We start from the raw sequence: 24,637 nt of genomic DNA, 5'->3' as shown, positions 1-24,637 counted from the left end.
AATTAAAGTGCTTTTTTTTTTAACTGCATATTATCAAGCAACCATTAATAACACGAATGCATAAAAATTTAACACACATATGGAGTCTGTTCCACATCTGAAATGACAGCTGACTAAGTAGTAGGGAAGATGAAGAATTGAGGCTGACATCTCCATATACATCTGCCCAGGAAGCTTCGAAACACAATGAATACCCAAGAGCTCAGCACCGTAGGGTGTCGGTGAGCCCCGACCTGCTAAGATGAACGTGATAAATAATAAATCAACAATCAGCAGGTCTTCAAACCCTTTTACACAAATTCCCAAGCTGGTGGAAGCTGGAAGCTGATTTTGCCAAACATGGTATTCAGCAACAATTATTCACCACTATTAAGTCCAAGAGATGGACATGGGAAGATGTTAGATGCATTGGAACACAGCTCTGTGTGTTTCTTATTTATGAAAAGATTCTTCACTGTCAACATCTGCTGGTTTATCTCTTCCTACAGAAGACTTACTGCTAAGCAACAAAAGCAGAGAGAGGAGAAAGGCAAACATGACACAAATTCCCTAGCTGCAAATTCCGAGGAATACAATCTGCCTCACATAGAAGAAACATGCTCTATAAAGGAACGAATGGAAAAATGCAGCCCCACAATTCCCAAATGTGTGTTATACGGCAAAATAGGAGTACAGCAATACAGAGCTGTCTCATCTAAAGATAATGTAGCAGCTGCCAAAGTATCCTACAAGATCAAATGTCAAGTCCAGCCTAATTGCACCCAAGTCCACACTATGAACACCATAGATGTTTAGGCACTAATACTGACTACTGGCTTGCCAAACTAGAAAAAATTATTAGCTCAGCTGTTTTAGTAAATTTTTTTCCAAGTAGGTCATAGTCTTACCATAACTCCCGCTCGCTGGTTTGTATCACCCTTTTGAATTAACGTGAGCAGTTTGGCAGAGCGGTCGGGGATAACCCAAGATGTGACCACCCTGCAGGATCTGTTGTTCCAAGACTATACTAAAGTGAGAATTGTTCGAATTTAAAGTTAATTCAAAATTAATTTAAAATTTAAGGCAAAAAAATTAAATTAAAGTCAGCTATGCTTCCAATTTGGACACTTTTGTCTTAAATGTAAAATTCACACTGCAATCCTGACAATTCTCACTTCAGTGAATAGGCATGTTTGATTTAGCTGTAATCATTGCATTATAATCCATATAGGTGATATATCCAAAAGTTTACTGCATCTCCATCATAGTACCAAGTCTCCGTTCAGTAACGAGAAAGCACTAATAAAGTGAGGCTCAAGTACGAAACATCTAAACAATATATATATATTATGTTATTAAGTGTCGCTTGCTGACATGACAGCATTCACGAGGTTAAAAAAAGAAAAGAAAGAAAAACTGAAAAAAAATGTAAAGCAGTAAACACGTAATGTTAAACTGAATTGCAACACAGAGAAAATATATATTGCATAATGAATCGCAGGGGGCAAATATAATTACTGCTGTGTTTTTAAAAGGAAAGCCAAGCTGATAGTGCAGGGATATGTTTAAACAGGAAAATAAGACTAATTACAGTAATTAAATAGTCTGCTGGTGTACTTGAATATAAAGCAATCTTTCTATATCCAGCGTTTATTGTGAGCCTAATTACTGAGTATATACTTAGAGCGGTTCATTTTGGATGGTGTTTGGGTGCAGCCGGTGTTTCTGCACCCTTGGGGGCCGATGTGATGTCACTTTATGCTGACTTTAGTTTCCTCGTATTGCCCACTAAATAGAAGGAAGCCAGGGGATAATATCAGTACAGGCCACAGGCTGATATAAGCAAATCAATTGAAAAAAGACTCCTAAATACAATATAGAATTTACTTTGGGAGAGTCCCAAGATGAACAATAAGGCATAGGTTCTCCTGTGAGTTTGATAATATAGTTAGGTATTGTTCAGTTAATTTTACGTGAGTTCCTTGTTGCAGTATGTCATGCACAGTGTAGATATTAATCATCTTCAAATACATCCTTAGCCAGAGAGGTTACAAAGGAAACACCAGGCTCTAGTCCAGGTATAGGCAACCTTCGGCACTCCAGATGTTTTGGACTACACCTACCATGATGCTTTGCCAGCATTATGGGTGTAAGAGCATTATGGGGGATGTAGTCCAAAACATCTTGAGTGCCGAAGGTTGCCTATCCCTGCGTCTAGTCCATGCCTCCATACTTAGAGGTGTGAACAGTAATGTAGCCAGTGGTGGGGCCGTTCTGAGAAATAGGTGACTTCCTGACAGCAATCTTTGCAACTAAAATGTATAACAAAAACAATGTATCTTATTTACAAAGTCTGATTTCTAAACACATTTATTGTAGTTTATAGACACATTACTGAGAGTATTATTGCTGTGGAGCTTTGTTATAAAAGGCGGGCATTAAGATAAGGGACAGAGAGATTTGGGCACAAAATAGGGACTGTTCCTTCGAAATAGGGGCACTTGGGAGGTATGCACAGGATAAGTCGTATGCACCAATATGGAAAGCTACAATTTAAAGCGGACCTTGATACATGATAAGAGGATCTTGATACTCCCTACTAATTTATCTGTAAAGGGAGAAGTGATCATAACACTTTGGATGGTCTATTGGTTCTAGAAGATATATGAAAATTTAAATATTTGTTCAGTGAATCCAAAATGAACTTTTCTAACATTCTGAAAAACGAATATAACATTTCACAGAATTAAAGCTATCTAAATGCATGTTTTGTGTTTCAGAAAACACTGGTCAGATTATTATCTTGTACATTTTTTACTTCCTGTACTTTGGGCTGGTGTAGAAACCTGCATTTATTCAATACAAAAAAACCTTAATTATTATATATAAGCTTATATATATAGCTTTTTTTTTGGCAAGACTCTGTGGAAAATTCAGTCTTCCCTTCCACCCCAATATGCCACCTGTACAGCATACATATGCATGCCTTTACTGAAAACATATATCATTTTCAGAACCAGTTCTAGAATGGCTAATAAATACTTTCGTAAAGGGAATAGCTGAAAATGACTTGCATAAGCCAGTTGCCAGCATCTACCCTCAGTCTATAAAATCAACATATTAAAAGGTTTTAACTTTATTTAATATAGCATTCGGTTGATCGTATAGTCTAAAGAGGCTTTCATCTTTTTTAATGTATTTATAATTAGAAAAATGAACACTCCTACACGGTCTGACTTTGCAGATGTGCCTCAATTTAAGGGAACAAGAGTTTTCAGTCTAGTTTTTTTGCCCAGATCTTTTGTTGAAAGATTAGTAAAATATCGATAGCTTGAAAATAAATTCTAAAACTCAGCTACACTCCAGCCTGGCTATTTCTGTCTGAATGTTGCAATTTACTTTTCATTTTACTGTTTAGTTAAAATTCTAAAATGCTTTTTTCGTACTGGACTTCAGATATTGTCACATCTCCGTCTTAAGTGACATCACAAAAAGCTAGGCATGACAAAAATGACCCATCAAAATAGCAACGGACACAATAGGGACATGATTGACTCTTGTTACCTACTTTGTGAATACCCAAGAAAATAAATGTAAAACATTTTTGTTTGTGAAATTCTCGTGCATGACTGGCCTGTTTGTATTATATTTTATTGAATCCTCCATAAGAAAGGAACAGGAACTGTTGCAAATGAAAAACTTTTTCCCAAGACATTTGACAGACATTTGTTGCTAAACAAAACTAAAGATTCGCTGGATTTGCAGCAAAGATGGGGGAGGAGGGGGGTGATTGATGGAAATCAACAATCTTTTAACGAAAGTCTTTGTTATTGTTGCAAACGATGAAATGGACTGAATCTTAGAGCTCAGCTCTAGAATTCTCATCATTTGGGGGTATAAAATCAGAGCCATAATTGGGAGTAATGAAACAAGAAAGGGTTAAGCCAATGGCATAACGTACACCAATAATGACATTAGGCCTGCCAAGAATTGACATGTAGAAATAAATCCACCTCCATGGGCTACTATAAGCTGCTCACACATTTAATGACATTCGTGGACTGAGGGCAGAGAAAAAAATCCAGACAAAAAAAATCTGAACTGTCCCACCTTATCCCGGGACATTGGTAGATATGAAACATGCCATATGAAATTTGGTGGGTCCATTGGTAAAATGTAGGATGCAAAATAGGCAATTGTCACTTCTTCTTATGCATTAACCAAAAATATATAACAATAGGATTTGTAGGTGTGAGCACAGATATGAAGGAAGTAATAAAAAGAAGATTTACTCTATTATAATAAACTGTTTCTGTGGGTCCTGTATAAAAGGTGTTCTCTTGCGGTGGTATAAAAGTTCTGTAGAATAAAAGGAATTTAACTATTTTCTCATAAGTTCACTGATAGCTTCCCATGGCCAGAGAAACTGCTATGTAAAGAAGAAAGAATCACAGGCACTCCGAATGCAACGCAACGTTTCGACCGTAAAGGTCTTTATCAAGCTTGATAAAGAACTTTACGGTCGAAACGTTGCGTTGCATTTTGTTACAATAAAACTGCCTGCGGCTTGAATTCGGAGTGCCTGTGATTCTTTCTTCTTTACATATGATTTTGGGATTGCTGGTCCGGATCCGGAGCACCCGTGGCCGCTGGGATTGAGTGCGGTTCCCACTATCTACTCTGCTTAAGAGAAACTGCTATGGACTTTATTGCTCATGAGGTTCCACTGCTTTAGCATACCCTGAGAAGTAATTAAAACCTTAACCTAGAATGATATAATGGAACATGAAATATTCATATTTCATCCCAACAGTTTCTAATCATAGAGCAATTTGCTGTTTGGTAATTTAAGAAAGTAAAAGTAAAGACTTTATATTAATAATGTGCTATTCAATCCACAGTTGATTCTGTCAACAAAAGAGCACAATTACGTTCATTACGCGGTCAATCACACCGCCAGTACGTACAATAATTCACTTACAATACATATTTGACTAAGTTAGACATTTTAATACCGAAGGACCTTTCGAACTATTGAATGTTGTTGAGCCATTAGAACACCGTAAAAAGTCTAGTGATATAAAAAAAACAAAAAACAAAGCATAAATCTGATAGAGGCAGCTATTATCAAATGTCAATACTATGTCTGCTCTTATGCTATGAGCGGCCGAGCATTGATTGCTGTTTTCAGTGATCTATAGTCGTGAAGTTTTAGTTGTGTATCAGTCGGCACACTGCATTATTGCAATGTCAAAGCAGATAAAATAGATCCCCGCGGTAATTCATCTCGGTGATGCTTACAGGTTTAGGGTAAAAAGTGCATATCATCGTCTTATGGATCTGTGTTAATGTTTCAGCAGGATTTGCTTTCAGTGTAAGATAAATTGTCACTTTAATGAAACGTTAAAAGCCTCTGTTGCAGAGAGCCGGGGAGAGGAGTTTAATGTGGATATTGGCCATTTACCCAACCACATGTCTCTGTGGGTCCATATGGTTGGAATGGTGTGGGGTGCTTAGCTGTGAGTCCAGGGAGAGTATTGGGGTTCATGGTGGAGGGACATTCTTATCAATGAAGTGTAATGACGACATACTATAACACATAAAGTACATCTACATGTCTTCATTAAGTCTGCTGAGGATTTGCTATGTTACAGTGCTAATTTTTTTATTATTATTATTATTTGTAAAGCGCCAAGTTCCATAGTGCTGTACAATAGGTGGACTAACAGACACGTATTTGTAACCAGACAAGTTGGATACACAGGAACAGAGGGATGGAGGGCCCTGCTCAATGAGCTTGCATACTATTTCTAGCCCTTCCAAACAATGATGCTCTAAAAAATGGGTACTATTTTGGGGGGGGCTGTGCCAATACTGTTTTTCAACTGAAGGATGGCAAATTTTTTGATAGTTCAGGTCCACCTCTTGAATAAGTTCTCCGTTGTAGAGAGAGTAGATTTCCATATTTTTCTTACTCGAGGGCCTCACACAGCCAGAGTTACACTTTGATAGGAAATCCCGGGATATAAGATATCTTTTTAGACTCCGATGCAGTGGAGGCTAGTCCATATTGGCAGATCGGGCACCCGCACATGCCAATTTTTTGTTTCAAAAACAAAATGAAATCTAATGGTATTATAAGGAATGCTTGTAAGGATTTGTTAGAAAGAGAAAACATATGTCAGTCATGATTATATCTTCAGTTTGAATTATCTCTTTTAATAATGACTAGAGCTGCTATGACATATCATGAGGTTAAATGGGTAGAACCCAACAAGTCAGGATGGGCAACAGCCTACCATTGTTAAACGTCCCCAGCTGCCACTGATGCAGAATGGGGGCCGCAAGTGCCCTATCTTTCCTCCATCCACAGGTGCCCAGGTGGGGATAACTACCTAGTTAATTTGGAATAATGAGCTAAGGTGAAACTGGAAATGTATTTATTTGACATTAGCACTATCAAAGTGAGTGATACCATGAATTAGAAAAAAGAAGGGTAGGGATTGCTAAACAGATAGACGGATGGACAGAACGGTGGGGTTTTCTTTTAATCTTTCTCTTTTTCTATGAAGTGTACTTTTTACCAGACACTAGACTTCTCTAGAAATGAAATCAACCGACAAACATCTGCAACATCTGTTTTAAAATTGTACCCATCGCCTTAATGCTTTCAAGTTGCTTTCACCAATTAAAAGAATATTAAAAACTGTCTTCTTTGATCACAAACAAAGAAACACACCTGGAAAACTCTGTCTGACTAAACTCTCCTTTTAGAGAACAGAACTTTCCATGGGAAACCACAGTGAAACTCCACAACAAACATGTTAATAGCCATCAATTACTGAGCCGTTCCCTGTTTTAAAGCCAATTGGGATACAAGGCTTCACATCTGTTTTGGTGAAAAAAGCATTTGGGTCTGTGGTATTTAAATGCTACAGAACTTTTCTTATTGTCCAATAGGGAGTCCTAAGGGAGGAAAATGTTAATGAAATCCATAACATTCTCAGATTTTATGATTGCAATTTTGAGACTTTTGCTGAAAAAACAAAAATACACAAGCGCCGAATTTATTACTGCATGCTATAATTGTACTTTTTCTACAGAGATCATATATAGTATCTGCAGTAATGATAATACAGCTCGGGACAAGAGAAAATAAATCATTACAATGTAATAATATTCAGATCTTGTTTTAGAAACATAAAAGAAACATATTTTTATTTCTAAAAGTATACGCTAGATGTAAAAGTTAAAACCAGGGTACCATAATTTCATAACAGTCATTGTCGTCTCGGGATCAGGGGAGTTATTGAAACACATTGACCTAGATTTGCGTGCACAGTAACAGCTTATGTGCAAGATACTGGCAGTACGGAAGAGGCCGTGGGATTAACTCTTCAAGTGTTGAAGGGAAGGAGCCACCAATTATAACCTTCAATTACAGCTCATATCCTGTCCGTCCATATTCACATGAATAAAAAAAACATTTTCAGGAATCATGTCAAAATGTTTCTTTACTGCGAATTTTCCCGAAGGTGAAATTTAAAAAATGTTCAACTTTTTCCCCTTCTGCTGGAGTTTTGGTGCGCATAAAGGAATTTGATAAAAATAAGAAGTAAATTCCAGCAAAGCTATATTAAAAAAAAGTTATATTACCAATGTGGTCATATAAATAGAATCATTTTCTAGTGGATGGTGCATTCAAAGTAGCACTTTTTATTAAGGATACGATGAAAGATACATTAGATTGAAGATAGCATTAAACTAAAGTTTGTGGCTGCTCTTATTGGGAATCAGTAACACTTTTATGTAAGCTAAATGTTATTTAGAATCTTAACATCATTAACGCCAGCTAATGTATAAAAGATCAGGACACTATAATGATGATGATTGATGCCGTAAGGGTGAAGAGCATAGATTGGATACTCGCAAACGTTCCTTTTCCTAACAGTTTGAATGTGGACATGCGTGTACAGTAGATATAAGAACTGTAAAAGAAATACCAAGAAATACCAGGCATACTTCTTCATTAGCAAGGAATACATGTAAAAGAAATATACAAATAATTGTAGAATTTGCATCGTGGAGAAAAAAAGCTAAAATAGCTGTGTTTTGGGGTTTTTTATGATCCCTGCATCCCACTCATTCCACACATGCTTAGAATATTTTATTAGGGTGTTTATCCAGAGAAAAACTACATTTTAACTTTACTTGAAAAATACACATGCAATCGTTTATGCAGCACTTTATTGCCTTTTGATTATTTTAATTGTTTCAAACATGCTCAAGGCCTGCTAAAGAAATATTCCAGGCACCATAACCACTACATTGAACTGCTTTTGGGTATAATGACAGAAGTGCCCTGGAGCCACCTCATGTTAGAGGTCAAACGGTTTGCTAACATTTTGACAACTAATTTTGTGACTGCCGGGAGAACTGTTTACCTCCTCCGTGAGAGCCGGGGGCTCTCTACATTGAGCTCAGCCTGGAGGTGCAGGGCTTGGCTCATTCGCTACGAGTAATCAGATGGTGCTCTCAGCCAATGAGCTGACCCTGTACAGAAACGTTTCACACAGGAGGGCTAATCAAAGCTCCACTCATGAGCTTCTGACTCGCAATAGAGGATGTGACCAGTGCCCGGTAGTCCCCAGGTAATTTGCCAAACTAATAGCAAATGGTTGGACTACTTACGGGTGGGGGAAACCAGGGCATTCCTAATACTATTACTACTACATAGTAGTTATGGTGCTTGAAGTGCTCATTTAACTAGCAAGTAGTATGTGTGTATCTTTCACAAGCCAGGTTCCCCAAATCCTAGACTCTCTCCACCCATTAATGAGAGCTATGGTTGTGGCATACAGACTAGTGATAGGTCACGGGAATTGTAGTTCATCCACAGTCCGTGCCTCTAATGAAACAATCATGGCGATTGAAGGAATACATATCACGTTTCTATGTTTTAAAGATAAAAATAGATGTCCAAAATAATCAAGATGAACAATATGTGCTGTTACTTTGGACATGTTGGAATGAGCACACAAGTGTTGTTCATTAAAATATATGATTTTATAGAACAATTTCTTAACTTGGCTTCGGTTCGAATGTTTAGCTGAAGTCTTTACATAAAAGAAGATAAAATATTTAAATTGATCAAATCCCTTTTCAGCAAATGTGGGAAGATTGTTGCGTAATATGTGTGAGCTGTGTCACGCACACACGCACAGTCTGAGATATCATATGTGGCTGTAACAAAAAACAGATCTTAAACGATCCTGATCCGTGAGAAACAGAAGTTCCATAGGTAGGGATTCACTTTTAAACCGTCCCTGCCCAGTGGACACAATGATCTCTGGTTTGTAAAATATCAATTAACTTGGTAAATTGATCACATATCTACAAGTACTAAGAGTTAAAGCTTTCTCAGGTAAAATTCAGATTATCTGTGCCAATTACTCTATGTCGAAATCCAAAAATACATTCATTGATTAGTAGATAAGCCACTCTACTGTCGTAGGCCTTCACAGAGGAGTCTAAAGTTTCTCTCGCTATCTTCCATCTGTCTGTCTGTTCAACAGTATATCTGTTTATTTGTTTGCTGTCTGCCTATCTATCTTTCTATCTTATGTGTCTCTTTGGCAATCTATGTATCCATCTATCTATCATCTATCTGTCTATCTATCTATCTGTCTATCTATCTATCTATCTATCTATCTATCTGTCTATCTAGCTATCCTTTTGTCTGTCTGCCTACATTCTATTATCTATATATCTATCTATCTATCTATTTATCATTGTCTGTCTATCTGCCTATATCCTTTCTATCTATCTATCTATAATCTATGTATCTATCTATCTATCTATCTGTCTATCTATCTATCTATCTGTCTATCTATCTAGCTATCCTTTTGTCTGTCTGCCTACATTCTATTATCTATATATCTATCTATCTATCTATTTATCATTGTCTGTCTATCTGCCTATATCCTTTCTATCTATCTATCTATAATCTATGTATCTATCTATCTATCTATCTATCTGTCTATCCATGAATTTTCCCCAGTAGTTCTTTCGGCACTCCCCGTACGGAGTAGAAATGGCAATCTAGATGCTGAATCTCTCAGTATAAATTAAATTACACGAACAAAATAATCTAGTTAGGATAAATTTTGTTGGGTATTTTTAATAAAGTGGTAGAGATAACATGTTTTTTCCAATCTGGTAATTAAATTGTAATTACGTTTAATGCCAAAGCTATGCGTCTCATATTGCACAGGCTTTAAAGATATTGGAATGTAAATTGGTTGTCAGAGGTTTTATTTCTATTAGAAACAGGTGAATCACAAGTGCTGAAAATTACACGCAATAGAAAGGAGATATGAACAGGCCATCGTCCACATGCCGTGACATAATGTTACATAGTGTATTGGAAGACTAGACACATTTTAACATGTTAACTTTTCAATCGATTCCAACTCTGTCCTGTCCTGTCTTTAAAATGATAAGACACTATGAATCTTCACTTATCACACTCATTAATACCAGGTTGTCCACACACTGACGCACCGTAGAACGCACAATGGTGGTCAAGGTAACCCTTTAAGTATAGTCCTCTAAGATCCGTAAGACAATAGTACTCTATTAACTCTCGTTTTCCCCTCTAGATATGTGGCATATATTTGGCTAGCACTAACTATTTGAGCGTCATTGAGATGTTGTTCACAAATGCCTGAAGGGTCAAGGTTAGACTTTATTGGTCTAGATATGTATGCTGCATAGAATGTAGAGAAATATGTTATTAACAATAGGAGCACATATGACAGTGTGGTTTTTACATCTGAAGTCAATCTTTTGAAGGGTTTCAGTCTTCTCCATCCCAATGCCTTCATTGTCCTTCTGGCACAGAACTGGTTAATTGAATGCATTATTTACGATCATGGGGGTGTTTTATGGTCTTTGCTACCACTGTGTTGCCGTCACAAATTCTTGGAATGACTTTAAATGTCATTTCACGTTTCGTGAAATTATATGTTCAGCTAATAGGCAGAAAAGTGGCACCCATGTTATTATCCGCTGTCTCAAAGACGCAATCTTAAATTGGTTTCCTCAAAAGCCCATTCCCCTCCTCCCCCCGATGTTCTGGCATACCCTCAGACATCAGCGCACCACGCTTCTGAAAATGACTCTAAAACTTATTTCCTATAGTATGTCAAAACATTTCCTTTCAATGACAGACACTGCTATTGTGTATCCCATGAGCTCTGATTCTCCAAATAGTCTCCAGTTGCAATTGTGACTTTGACAATGAGTATTTGTTCTTACTCTTCTTCAGTCTAAAGATCTTAGTGGTGTTTCATATAATTATTTTATTTATTTATATTTTTTATGGGTTTTTTTTTTCTTAGTGTTTCTCAACCTGCAAAACTGAGTTTCTTTTGTTTTCATCTCACTGGGTTTCATTCTTGCCAATATTTTACAACTAAAACAGATTTCATTATTCAAAGAGAACCAGATGCAATGGAAGTTCAAAGGCTCCATCTGAATTAAATATTTTTTGTTTCCTTAAGATGCTTCTGATTTATACATGGAGGGAAACAACACAAAGGCATAAAAGTGTAGAAAGAATCCATATGCAAGACATACAGCCCCGCAAGCACTGTCTCTTTTAATCTGTCAGGAACACATTCCATTTTTAATCTTCTAGGCTTCTGATTCTTTGAACGTATTGTGCCTATACATTTGGCTTCTTACTGACAACACCAAAGCTGTTTGGGTTTCGTACATCTAATTTCGTCTCTTTTGTGACTATTTTCTTAACGTCTTCCAATGCCGGTTTTGTGTAGAAGATCCATTCATTGCTCATATGTATGCTCAAGACAGAATGTACACCAGTGTTTTGGATGTAAGATGCTGAGTTTAATGAAAAGCTCAGCACCAGACTAGTTCGAAGCAAATCAATAGGAACATGTTTAATTATGACATACTTCAATTGCTGTAAGGATTCATTCATGTGATGTGAGTTTTATGGCACAATTAAATCTGGGAGCAGCGTGATATCTAGATCTGTTACATGTCATTATATTTTAATGTTATTAAATTGGATATATTTTTTTTATTTCCTGAAGCTCTTTTGTGTCTATTGACCTGAGTTCATCTAGTTGTACTTTTAATGGGAAACTTTTTGTATTTACATTATAAGAAACAAAACTCCTGCCGTTACATGTTTCCTTTAAGGCTTTGGTTACTTACTAAACTTAGTACCTTTGTTCTAAAATAGTAATTTCAGAAGAAAAGTCAAAGAATGTTTTCAGGAGAGCATTGTCCCAGCTTTAGTGGACTTTTTAATGGCCATACCTAAAGTGGCTTTCAAGGACATATTGGCTTAAAAAACATAGCATTTTTTCTGACATTTGGCACCCTATTGTCCATCTCTGCAGCCTGCCATCTCGTTCATTTTATGTATAGTTTACCATGATTACAGTACTTGGGCAAAGTATGTGATCACCCTTAGAATTAGTGGGTTTGGGTGCTTCAGGCACCCCCATTGATATGGTGTCAAGTGGTATATGTAATGTCACAATATATCGACCAAAAACAATGGCAGTAATTGTAAGTGCTGTTGTATTAAGTCTGAATGTCTACCAGGGATATTCACTAAAGCGAGAATTGTTGGGAATTCGTTGGGAATTTTAAATTAAAGGCAAAAATAACTGAACTTGATTAAATTCTCCCAGTCAGCCATGCTTCTAGCTTAGGTTTTTTAGCCTTAAATTTAAAAATTCACTTTGAATTCTAATTGAATATCTAACAATTCTCACTTAGTAAAGAACCCAGTAAGAGCAAAACAGCTTGGGTTTGAAGTTATTGGCCACCTAAGGTCATAGAAGAGGACCACCAATCATAACGACGTAAAAAGCTTATATAAATCATCTGTCTTCCACTGGATCACTTACTAAAAAGTACTAAACTGCATTTACAAATAACATCAGGACATGGATATATAACTAGGAGCTTTGTAAAAAAATTTATTTCCAGGGTTGAGTAATCAACAAACAAGACAAGGCTCACTATGCTCAAAGCATTGGATGGAATGTAAAGTCACAAACGTTGATTTCTAGAACAGTGGAAATACAGGTTCTGTAATGATGAATCGCTCTTCAACTTCTAAATCGAAGCTTGGAGGGTGTCAGGGAAACATTGCTGATCTGATTTAATAGGGCCAACTGCCAAGTTTGGTGGAGATTGAGTAATGATCTCTCACACTGTCCGTATCTAACAACCATATAATCTTTGAGGGAACCTCACTTAGCCAAGCTTTGTAGAAACCTTCATCAGGTACGATGTACAAATGTGAAATGCATCAGCCAAAACATTAAATCAGCATGGAACTTCAAAACAGAACTTGAAGGAGACAAGTTCTAGAATCGAAGAATATAGCTGAGAATGCCACTGAGACCCTGAATGCAAAGCTAAAGTTGTGTAATCATCAGTAGTAATCTGCATTTCTCTCAGTGTTCCTTCGAGCTTGTCACTCTAATCCCTTGCTGGGGACATTTAAGCTAATTATAGCCAACGACCAGAATATTACTAGTAAGCTGTACTGAATGTCACCAAACTTAAAATCTTATTAAGCACCGCTTTGGAGGGTATTATTTAATACAGGATTGTATCGTATATCTGGCATTTTTTCAAACTACTGAGAGTTTCACACATTCTCTCACCGTTCTGTGACTTAATTTACCTAGCCAAAGTTAATTGGGGTAGTTTGAATATGACACGCGCCAAGAACCTGTCTGGCTGATTTCCAATACAGTATTATTTTTGACCTTGGATTGCCATGCCAGCACTTCTGGTTGATGAAGAATTCAGTGACCGTCTTGTTGATGTTGCTGTGTTTTATTCTCACACGACTTTCTACAACTCTTTATAACTACAAACCCAATGCAAGTTCAGTGAGCTATAATGCCCGATCTGTAACCTAGATACCCAATGCATCCCTCTTATTCAGCCACTCATCAGCAAAGACGTTATGTGTATACTTTTCAATGGAAACAGTGAGGTTCTGATGAGATCGTCAGAGTAGAATGCAGAGCTGTCTTCTTAACCAAACAAAATGGATGTCTCCCCATGGCCACTACTATCACTTGGTGGTGATTGGAGGGAATAAAATAAATAAGCGTTCTTGTTAAGTACCTTCGTGACGGACTAAAGTAGTAAAAACAGACTTTGCAGTTAGTTATAACTCTAATTTGCTTTAAGAAATTAAGTCAGTTATAGAGAAGTTTCCTCGTCAGCGTTACAAATCACATCCGGTTAGTTGCACCAATAGTTGACATGTGCATTATGAAGGTTGAACCTCTATTTTACTAAACTATATATGTGGCTGAAAATATTTGTAAGCGAAAGAACACAAATGATTAAAAAATATTTATTTTATAAGTAAGAATTAATAAGATGAATAAAAAGCTAAACATTGCATTATTACACACACATATATATATATATCCATTAATCTATCAACTGTATGTCTGTCTATCTATCTATCTATCTATCTATCATCTCTTTATATATATATCATCTGTTTTTTTGTCTATCTGTCTATCATCTGTCTATCTACATGGTATGCAACATATTACATTAGATCGGAATTATAAGTGTGATGGTATATGCGTTTCTAAAGATCACTTGCATATTTTCAAGCAGCTGTAGACATTTTCCTTTTATAACTGAATTATTGTAATTATTTTTTCAAATGCGTGAGACTTCTCGAAAGACCTGAGCGCATTGAGATTTGACAATTATCCTCCGGTCAATACACTCAACATTTAATTTGGGAGAGAGGTTCTAAATTAAATCAGACATTGCACGTCTTGCATGACACATATGAATTACTCCCGTACTCTTGACTTGCTCTGCAAATCACATATGTTTTTCTATCCTGTATTTTTTTTTTTTTTGTATCCAGACTTCATTTACTGATTCATAAATGCAGAACTAGAAATTCCAGTAGCCCATCATCCTTAAAAAATACAAAGACACAGGGACATAAACAATTCTGCTTTTCCATAACATTAATAGACTAGTTGATAGGCAACCTTTGGAACTCCAGATATTGTGGACTGCATCTCCCAGAATGCTATTACTGCCATAATGCTGGCAAAGCATCATCTAAACTGTAGTCCAAAACATCTGGAGTGCCGAAGGTTGCCTACACGTTATCCCCTCCTGACTACATTTTGGTAGTAATCATTTATGGTATTTTTTTCGTTTTGCATGTAATTTTTTTAAATTTTAAAAAAAAAATTTCAAAGATTTTAGGAACATATAGAATATCTAGGGGGTGATCACTAAGCCCTTTTTCTTTCCCAATGGAAAATGTATGCTTTAGTGCTACATTGGAATAATGGCTCCCCTGCTTAAAGAGTTATGGTCACCAAATTTATAGCTCTTTCTTCAATGCTTTGAAATGGTTAAAGAGGTAAGTGTGATTAAATATCTGATGTGCTCCCTTAATAGCTGTCTGCGTGACCAACCACTTCCTGGTTCTTAATGGCTGGATATTATTTTTATGGTACTAATTGAACACAATAGCTGAGATTTTGCTAAAAATTGCTGCCACTTGTCTGCCATTTGTAATGAATTGCTTGAGTTAGACAACTGGTCAGCAATTAAAGGTTACACAAAAAGGAATGACGCACTCAAAAAACAGCAGGCAGTTAAGGTGCTTTGATATATATTTTTTATATTTCTGCAAGGTTAGTTATATATTAGAATAGGCAGAATTATGTTTGTTTTAATCAACGCTGTTTCTGTTTTATAACGGAATATATTTCCAGTTTTAGAACAAACCGTATAGTATCTATACCCAATAAAACCCCTGGAATGCGGAATAGTGCATAATGTTTTAACAGTTACTACTCGAAATCGAAATCAAGATAACACGGTCCAATGAGAGGCACTGTATTAAACTGGTGTATAAATATTGCTCTAGTTTAGCAAAATTGCAAATTCAGTTAATGGGAATGGTTTTATAAATAAAATGCACTGAGTGTGCTTTAAATTAAGTCCATTTGTTCCATAAATCTGCAGGGTTGATTTAATCTAAAACAGATCTGCTAGGAATGCTCACAAAGGCTTAAAAAATATAAGTAAAGAATCCCAAATCGTTTCAGGTTGTGCTCAGAGTTTGATAAATTTCATATTTCACAAATAACTCTGAGATGTTTTTGTTTAAGTATTTTAACAATGAAAATTTGCGACAAACCTTATCGGAGCCACACAGTATGTCTTTCTATAGTGTTCCCCACTTAACCAGAGCCTGGCAGATGTCAGAACTTGGGACTTGGTAGATGTTTAATCCCTATTGACTAGGTTTGGGTATCTGTCAAACCCTAGAAAGTTATTCTTACCCTCATCTTGCAAATTTGTATTTTTAGCCCTCACTATGGGCATATCAGAAGAAAAAACAAGAACATTTACACCAATACCAATTTGGCATAAGGGTTGGGTTTTAACTCCAAGGTATCCACTATTCCCCCTTTTGTGGATGTTGCCCATAATTTTCTTCTCTAAGAAAAAAATTATTGGAAATGTAGTCCAATCACAACTGGGACAAGACAAGGTACGATACTATATTCCCAATCGTGGTGGATAGGCTTGTACAGGACAATGAGGCTCCCAGAAAAGCTGTTTTAATTTTCTAAATTATTATGTTAGAATATTGTCGATTAATTTGCTGTGCCCATCTCTCCCTCTTTGATATTTACGCACTAGGCTGGAACAAGATGGCCTACAAACTAGTCTATTGCATTTTGGTAGCTTCAAGCAGCGTTGGGTGAAAGGTTGCCAACATTTTGTGTTTAATGATAATTGTATTACGCGAATCTATGGTCTGGGAAAGTGGAGATGAGATCTACACCAGTAATTAAAATTAAAGCAATAAATAAAGGGGGATCTTAATGAGCTTGTTAGGTTTGTCACTTATTCAGTTTGAGCCCCTGTTACGGATGCTGAGATTAGAAAACAGCTGAATTCAAATGAGGTGGGAATACGGATTGAATTAGCCGCACAGCGTGAGGCATTGGTTCTATTATAATACGCAATGGACTTGTTTGTAATTTTGGGGGACGTTTTCTTGGGACTCTATTAGCAGAATTGAATCTTCAGTCTGTTCAGTGGGTAACTGAGGCCCTTTTGCTGCCGCCAATCTAAAACTCCTATTACCCTGAGTACGAAAATCACATTAGTCTTGTACCCCATAAAAAAAAGTTAAAATTTTCAAGTGTAATTGGGAAAATATTAACAGATGTTTCATGTCGCAAGCTTAATATACAGAACGGCCTACCTCTTTATATACGGTATACAGTTGTATTGTAAGTGAAATAACTGGCAATTTATACTGAATAAGTGTTTTAAATATACAACTTTATGACTGTATTGTATTGTTTTTATGCCCCTGGGCTCATAAATTAGATCAATTTTAATGCATTATACCTGATGAAACACTAACAACCATGAATAAATACTAGCAAACATGTATCCTTTGAATGCAAATCCATAATAAATATAATTTCTCTTCTCAAAAAGTATAATGAGATACGTTTAAATATGCCATGAAAAATTGCCAGTCACCACAAAAGCAGTTTAAATGATGATATTGATTTGTTTATGAATAAGAATGTAGAATAATGCTACACTGCAAACCATACAACACTTCTAGTAAAACAAAAAAAAAAAACAACGCTTTTTTTCTCAAAGGACTTATTTTGCACCATTTCCTTTCTATAACCGAAGGCCATGGTATAATAACTTTACACACGCTGGCATGTAAATGTTTGCACAATATGTTGCTAATTTAATCCAAGGAGAATTAAAAAGTGTGATGTAATTTATGGTACTTAATGTGGGAGATCACAAGGGAGCTGTATAGGCCGTTATCACTGATGGAATTTTAAGAAATATTAACTAGGAAAAAAAAATCTGTAATTTCTGCATAATTAGTTTTTCTGGTTTCCATGTGAACCTTGAATGTCTGCCAAATTCCTGAGAAAAGAGCCTGTTTTTTCTTTTTTTTACTTTTAGATTCCCTTTTTGATTTACGCAGTTTATCATAGTACGAATGTTTGCCAGTTATTCCGTTTAATGCTAGTTTGAATTAGACGACCTTCGATTTGATCTCGGTTTCCAATCAATACAAAAAATATACACAGTTAATATTGGCTCAATATATATTAATTCTTGTGATGGACAATTTTCATGCAGAAGAGCTGAAACAAAGTATAGGGTTCATTTCCTTAATGTAATAAGTCAAGGTTCCTAGAACTTGGGGTGTATAGAGCAAGTCGGGGGATCACCACACCCAGATGATGAAAGTAACTCCTAAAGATCCAGTAAGTCATACAAACAAGAAATAGTAATGAGGACTGTACCAGCAGTCTCGATTTGATTAGGAGAAAGTTGTCATCCCTACTGCTGGCGTGTTAAATTTAAAGATGGTCATGCTGTGTTTGCCCTAACTTGATGGGTTTTTATTATTATTATTATTATTATTATTATTATTATTATTATTATTATTATTGTCCTATTCTATCCATTAACCCCATGAGATGCCATACCCACCACCAGCTGCATCTTCAGTCATCAGTAGAGGGGAGAATGGAGACTGAGATATATTCATGGCCAACAAAAACTTTTTTCTAGCACTGACTTATCAGTAGTCCTTACAATGCCTTACTTATTTATTTATTTTAGCAACAAAAAATTGGGGTAACCCTCTCCACCTGCCCCTATGGACCAGCCTCCACTGGTCATACAACTGGGTCAAAATATCACCAGGTCCGCCTTCACACAGAGAGACTAAATTCTCAAGATCATCAAAGTTATTGTAGAACCCTTGATAGTTTCCTTCTCCACAACAAATTGTCAGTCCATGGGTCGAGACACAAAATTAGGTGCCCATGCTATTTTAGAGAGTACCGATGGGCTGGAATAGTTATATTACATTCACCCAAGCCTTGAGACACTGCTGATAATAAGATGCTCGTCGTAGTTTGACTGCTTTCCAAAAATGAGTGTTGAGAAGGTATGTTTTCTTTCAATTTCATTTAAATGCTTGTTTGATTACTGTTTAAGAATGGGTATTCAAGTTAAGTTTATGATAGCAGATGAGTAGCCATGAGAATGGTACCTACATTACTTGGGTCCCTGTTAATAAATGTTCAGAATTTTGTGAAGTCAGTGTGCATTGAGTGCCATTTCTATGCATTCTTCATGTTTGAAGCTGTAATGCAAAGAGACAGAGAGATAGCAACAGCATTTACTCAGGGACACTTACAAAAGATATATCTGTCCAAATAATTATGAACCCCACTGTAATTATCCCCAATTATAACAGCAATAAGTTCACCGTGCTTGATGAAAGCCTTATTGGTCCAGCAGTGTCGATTGATTTCAGAAATTTATCTAGATTTTTAAAAAAAGTTAGGGGTAAACTCAGCAGATTCCCAGGCGCTAAGGGACACCAACATGGACCTTGGGTACTCAGTTCTTGTTGGAACCGAGGCGTGACATTCCTGCAGTGCAGCTGGTACCATCGCACATGCTGCAGAATGTGCGAAGCTACAACATCTCAGTCGATTGAAACGGATGTTTCTAGGGATACATTGTGGATGTCTGACTTTTATAGAATCTATAAGAATGATTTAACGTAGTGTTTTTTTTTTGTTTCTCTGAAGCTGAAAGAGAGTAGACATAGATGACATTTACGGCTACTGGGAATAAAAAGAAAAAATATAAGCAAAAGAAGCCATAAACTGTCTTTGTGTTTTGGGGAGTTTCTCTTGTTTTTTTACACTGTTACCGTTCACCCGTTTTTTGCTACACAATCATCTTGTGGTATCTGTGATACTTTGTATCTTTTAACCTGTCTCTATCAGCCATTACTTCTAATCATACCTGAGGTAATGCACAGCTATAACTACGAAGAGCAATATTGGAGGATGAGATTTTGAAGAGCCCTTCAACCTGTCAAGTGCTTGGGATGAGCACAAGGCCTGCAGAACACTTTAAAATCACTTCAGAGATAAGGGTTTGCAGTGCATTTGGTTTCTTTATGTCGCTTTTATTTGAACAAGTCTAAAATGCTCTGCTCCATTTTAATTCAGAACTGCACACTACTCAAAGTTGGTTTTCTGATATTGATTCATTAAGGACATATGTTTTTAGTAGAAAAAGAAAATAATGAACATACTATTAAATATATTTTTAATTAAGGGAAGCACGAGCCAGTAAAGGATACATCATTAATGGAAATTCTATTAATTAAATGCATCATGGTATGGAGATTAAAGGTGCCGCTTCATCCACTTTAATAAATATATTTAGAAGTAAAAATAAATCATTAGGAAAATTATCTCCATAGGAAAGCCAAATCCAACACGAAGGCAGCTCTTTAATCATTTCTCATTTTACAATATTCAGATTTTTTTTCCCCCAGTGTTAGATTAATTCTTACGTCTAGTCACGTGACACAAAGAAAAGCCAATAGTCGTTATTCCAACCAATAGTCGTTAACTTATAGTCATGGCATAAAGAAAATACCTCTTAAAGGAATACCAGTATATATGATCTTCTTTGCCAATTAATGCTAGAATTCCCAGTTCATGTTTTCTCTGTAGTTTGAAGAGCACTATAATAAATAATAAAAGGATAATAACAGAAGTCGGAAGCTAGCTGTTAATTTCTTAAAGTAGTTTAAAGGTGTAGGCTAGGTTGGAATTTGCTACTCATGCATTACAAATATGAAAACTAATAGACATGTACACGGACAGCCGAAATTCAGTCGGATGTAGGTTCAGACCAAAAGCAATAAGGCTCGAATTGTTTGGCATTGCATGGTTTGGACATGTTTGGCATTGCATGGTTCAGACATGTTTGGCAATGCATGGTTTGGACATGTTTGGCATTGCATGGTTTGGACATGTTTGGCAATGCATGGTTCGGACATGTTTGGCATTGCATGGTTTGGACATGTTTGGCAATGCATGGTTTGGACATGTTTGGCATTGCATGGTTTGGACATGTTTGGCAATGCATGGTTCGGACATGTTTGGCATGGCATGGTTCGTACATGATTGGCAATGCATGATTCGGACACATTTGGCATTGCATGGTACGGACACGTTTGGCATTGCATGGTTGTCAGGGTGGCGGTCCGGTGCCCGGGACCCAGACACTATCCGGGCGGCGGTGCAAGACCGGGACCCAGTATGCCTGATGTTCAGAGTAGGAGTCACAGTGTGGAGGTGGATTAGCAGGGTCTGGTGCAGGGTAACCGCACACCCCCTGGTGTTGAGCACCAGCGTTTGTGCAGCCACATACCAAGACCCTGAATCAGCTTAAGCGGATACCAGGAACTAGGAGCTTGGAAATTAAGCAGACCTTCCAGGAGCTGAATAGGGAGGCTCTGCAGCAGGATTGTATCCAGTACTAGAAACAAGGCAAGACTAGAGATAGACACCAAACATGAAAACAAGATAGAACTAATAGAACCCAGAACCAGTGAAGGATAGTAAGCTAAACCCAGAACATATACACAAGACATGAGGAAAACATGAACATAACATGGGCACAACTGGAGAGGACTGTACATGGACTGGGTATACACACTAAAACAAGACAAGATAACATAGGCAAAACAAGAGGAGAAATAACTAAGTACTACATATGGAAATTATGGGGATTTAGTCACACTATATGATCATACATTGCATAAGCCTGCCAACAACGCCAATGTACCCCATATCTGGCAGGTCCTACACTTCCGAATGTATGCTAAAACAACCAAAAGACATATATAGTACTTACCTGCAAGAAAGGGCAGAAGCCTTGAGGAGCTGCCTGCAGGAACACTGAAACAGAGTGAATGATGGAAAACAAACGGGTGTGGCAACATAAAACAAACATTTAAATGAAACCTGGAGACTGGGAATCCCAGGGATGGATTACAGGAATGAACCCAGAAATCCGAGCATAAAGAAAACCAGACATAGAATAGAAAACCAAAAAAAACAAGAAAAACTAAACAAGAATTGAAATAAGAGTACTGGATACTAGAAGCCAAGGCCAGACATCTTCACAGAACAGAGCAGGACGTGACAATGGTACAGACACGTTTGGCATTGCATGGTACGGACACGTTTGGCATTGCATGGTTCGGACACGTTTGGCATTGCATGGTACAGACACGATTGGCATTGCATGATACGGACACATTTGGCATTGCATGGTATAGACACGTTTGGCATTGCATGGTACGGACACATTTGGCGTTGCATGGTTCGGACACGTTTGGCAATGCATGGTTCGGACATGTTTGGCATTGCATGATTCATTTAGTCCATAACTTTGGTAAATTTTGACAAGGACTTTGGGAATTTGATCGTTCACCCAATTGGCCCAAATTGCAGTTTGGTCCTAAATTAATCTGGTCTAGATATCAAACGTAATATACTGCCATGTGTCTCTCTTACAGCTGTAAGCAATTATCTTGAGTGTAATATTGTATATTGAAGAGAACTGAAGTCATCTGCTGGTATACTGTATACGCTACTTTCGATTTCAGTTGGGCAATACACATTTATATTTATACATATTTGATATAATTATAGAAATAAATCAATGTAAATAATCAGGTTTAGAGTAAAGTTAAAATATAGGGAACACGATGCTTTAACACGAAATGCACAGGAGTTGGTAATTACAAAAAATTGTATCACAATTCCAATGCTGTAGTATTTTTCTTTATAGATTGTGTGTGTGTCCAACTAAGTATTATAATAGAATTTGCCATTTTTTGTTCAGGTGTCTAGATCTGTCTTATTTTTATTTCATTTTATGCCTTTTTTTTAACATATTCAAATTATTTCCATAATTCAGACATTATGTTGTCATACTTCTTTCTTTGCTAATGTGTCATATTTTAAGGCAGTTGCTGTGTAAATGAAGCAGTTTGCAATCATTGGTATATCTTCCTGGTAGCACTATCAAAATGCTAATTAGCTGCACCTACTGTGAGATTTAATTAATGGCCGAGGTTAGCCCAGGTCAGAGAAAAAAAAGAGGAAGATTTTTTTAACATCCTGAGTGGAAGGCTTTAGAGATATTACAACTTATTACAACAAGAAAAAATAAGTGAACACTGTTTATTTTAACATGTGAGTGCCCTTTAAATAACGTGTCCTCTCTTTTTTACAATACACAGGTAGATCTGGGTCTTCTCCGCTTTGTCTCTGGAATTGGGACCCAGGGAGCCGTCTCTAAGGAAACTAGGAAAAAATATTACATAAAATCGTACAAAGTTGATATTAGCTCTAACGGAGAAGACTGGATTACACTAAAGGATGGGAATAAACCTCTGGTAAGAGTCAACGTCCTGCATAACATATAACTTTTTTCCCCTTAAGTAAATTAAAAATAATAGCGTTTTCCACGGTTTTTTTTTTATGATAACAACAAATATTAAAATGTCATGAAAGTTTGTATTGAACGTAGCTCTCTCTGCTGTTTTAATAGATCTCCAGACGTAGATTGAATGTTCCCCAAATGAGCTTTTGCAATTTTAAAGGACTTAAGAGACCCGTATACAGCATGCAAGTAAAATAAGAAGGAAATATAAAAATACTGAATAGCCTTGAGCAGCTAAAAAAATCTATTCATGTAAAAATCAATATATAAACTACCTTACATGGATTTTTCATTACCACATTTATGCATGTTGGTGGAAGGAGTGATAAAAGTAGTGTTTTCTTAAATTCTTGCTTCAAGGCATTATTTCCTTTTATCAATAAATAGTTGCGCGACTGTAAATAATGTTACTAAGTTGCCAATCTAGTCAAAATTCCAAAAAGTTTTGTAATTATCACCCAAGTTAGTAGTAAAGTTTGAAAAGAGAACGCAATAGTGGAACTTTACCCTTCATCAATGTGTGACCTTGAACTATAGGATTGTGATTGTAAATTAACAAATGAGTTGGAATACAAAATACATTATGTATTGCCTGGTCTTTCTATATTTTTTCCAGCAGATAGTTCATTTCAGTTTTAGAAAGAATGTTACCTTTTATAAATACAATGGTCTTAGGTACTGGATGTTCTATCCAAACTTTCTACCAAGTTGCTTTCAAGTGGTTGAGATTTGCATGTATTTGGAAGGGACACGCTAGCGTTATCATCAATAATGATCAGTCAATCCAATAATGATCAGTCAATCCAATCCAAATAAGGAAGAAATTCACAGACAATGCTGCGTTTACACTGATCAGCCTGCGGGGGCAGAATCGATTTACCCCAGAACCACTACAACTTACTACAGCTTGTGCCTAGAGTGTTTATATAACTGGGAACAAATAAACAAATAATAGACTAGGTGACTTCTCTTTCCTTCTGGTCAAACAAGCACAAAATGAGGCAACCATGTCCCAAAATTGCTATAAAATGGGAAAGGACTGAGTGCTACCTTCCTTTGGATAGTCCCCAAGATCTGATCATTTGTTTCTGCAAGGTCCTACATAATCCTTGATGGGTAAATGTAACATAGATGGTTTTTCAGGTCCATTTGCTGATGTTCCCCTATAAAGGCAGGGAGAGGTGCTTGCAAAATAGGC

The 24,637-nt window shown here is 36.7% G+C and overlaps 1 protein-coding gene across 1 annotated transcript in view; it reads left to right on the top strand.

The window, feature by feature from the left end:
• The window catches only part of NRP1 (neuropilin 1), a 120,389-nt gene that overhangs the window by 61,891 nt on the left and 33,861 nt on the right, over window positions 1–24,637 (top strand). Inside the window, 1 exon segment of the mRNA XM_063452624.1 lies at window positions 23,237–23,392. Within this exon segment, the coding sequence (XP_063308694.1) occupies window positions 23,237–23,392 (156 nt within the window).

Source organism: Pelobates fuscus, chromosome 4 (genome assembly GCF_036172605.1).
Source record: "Pelobates fuscus isolate aPelFus1 chromosome 4, aPelFus1.pri, whole genome shotgun sequence".
Taxonomy (NCBI): Eukaryota; Metazoa; Chordata; class Amphibia; order Anura; family Pelobatidae; genus Pelobates; species Pelobates fuscus.
This window is presented reverse-complemented; position numbering and strand designations above follow the sequence as displayed.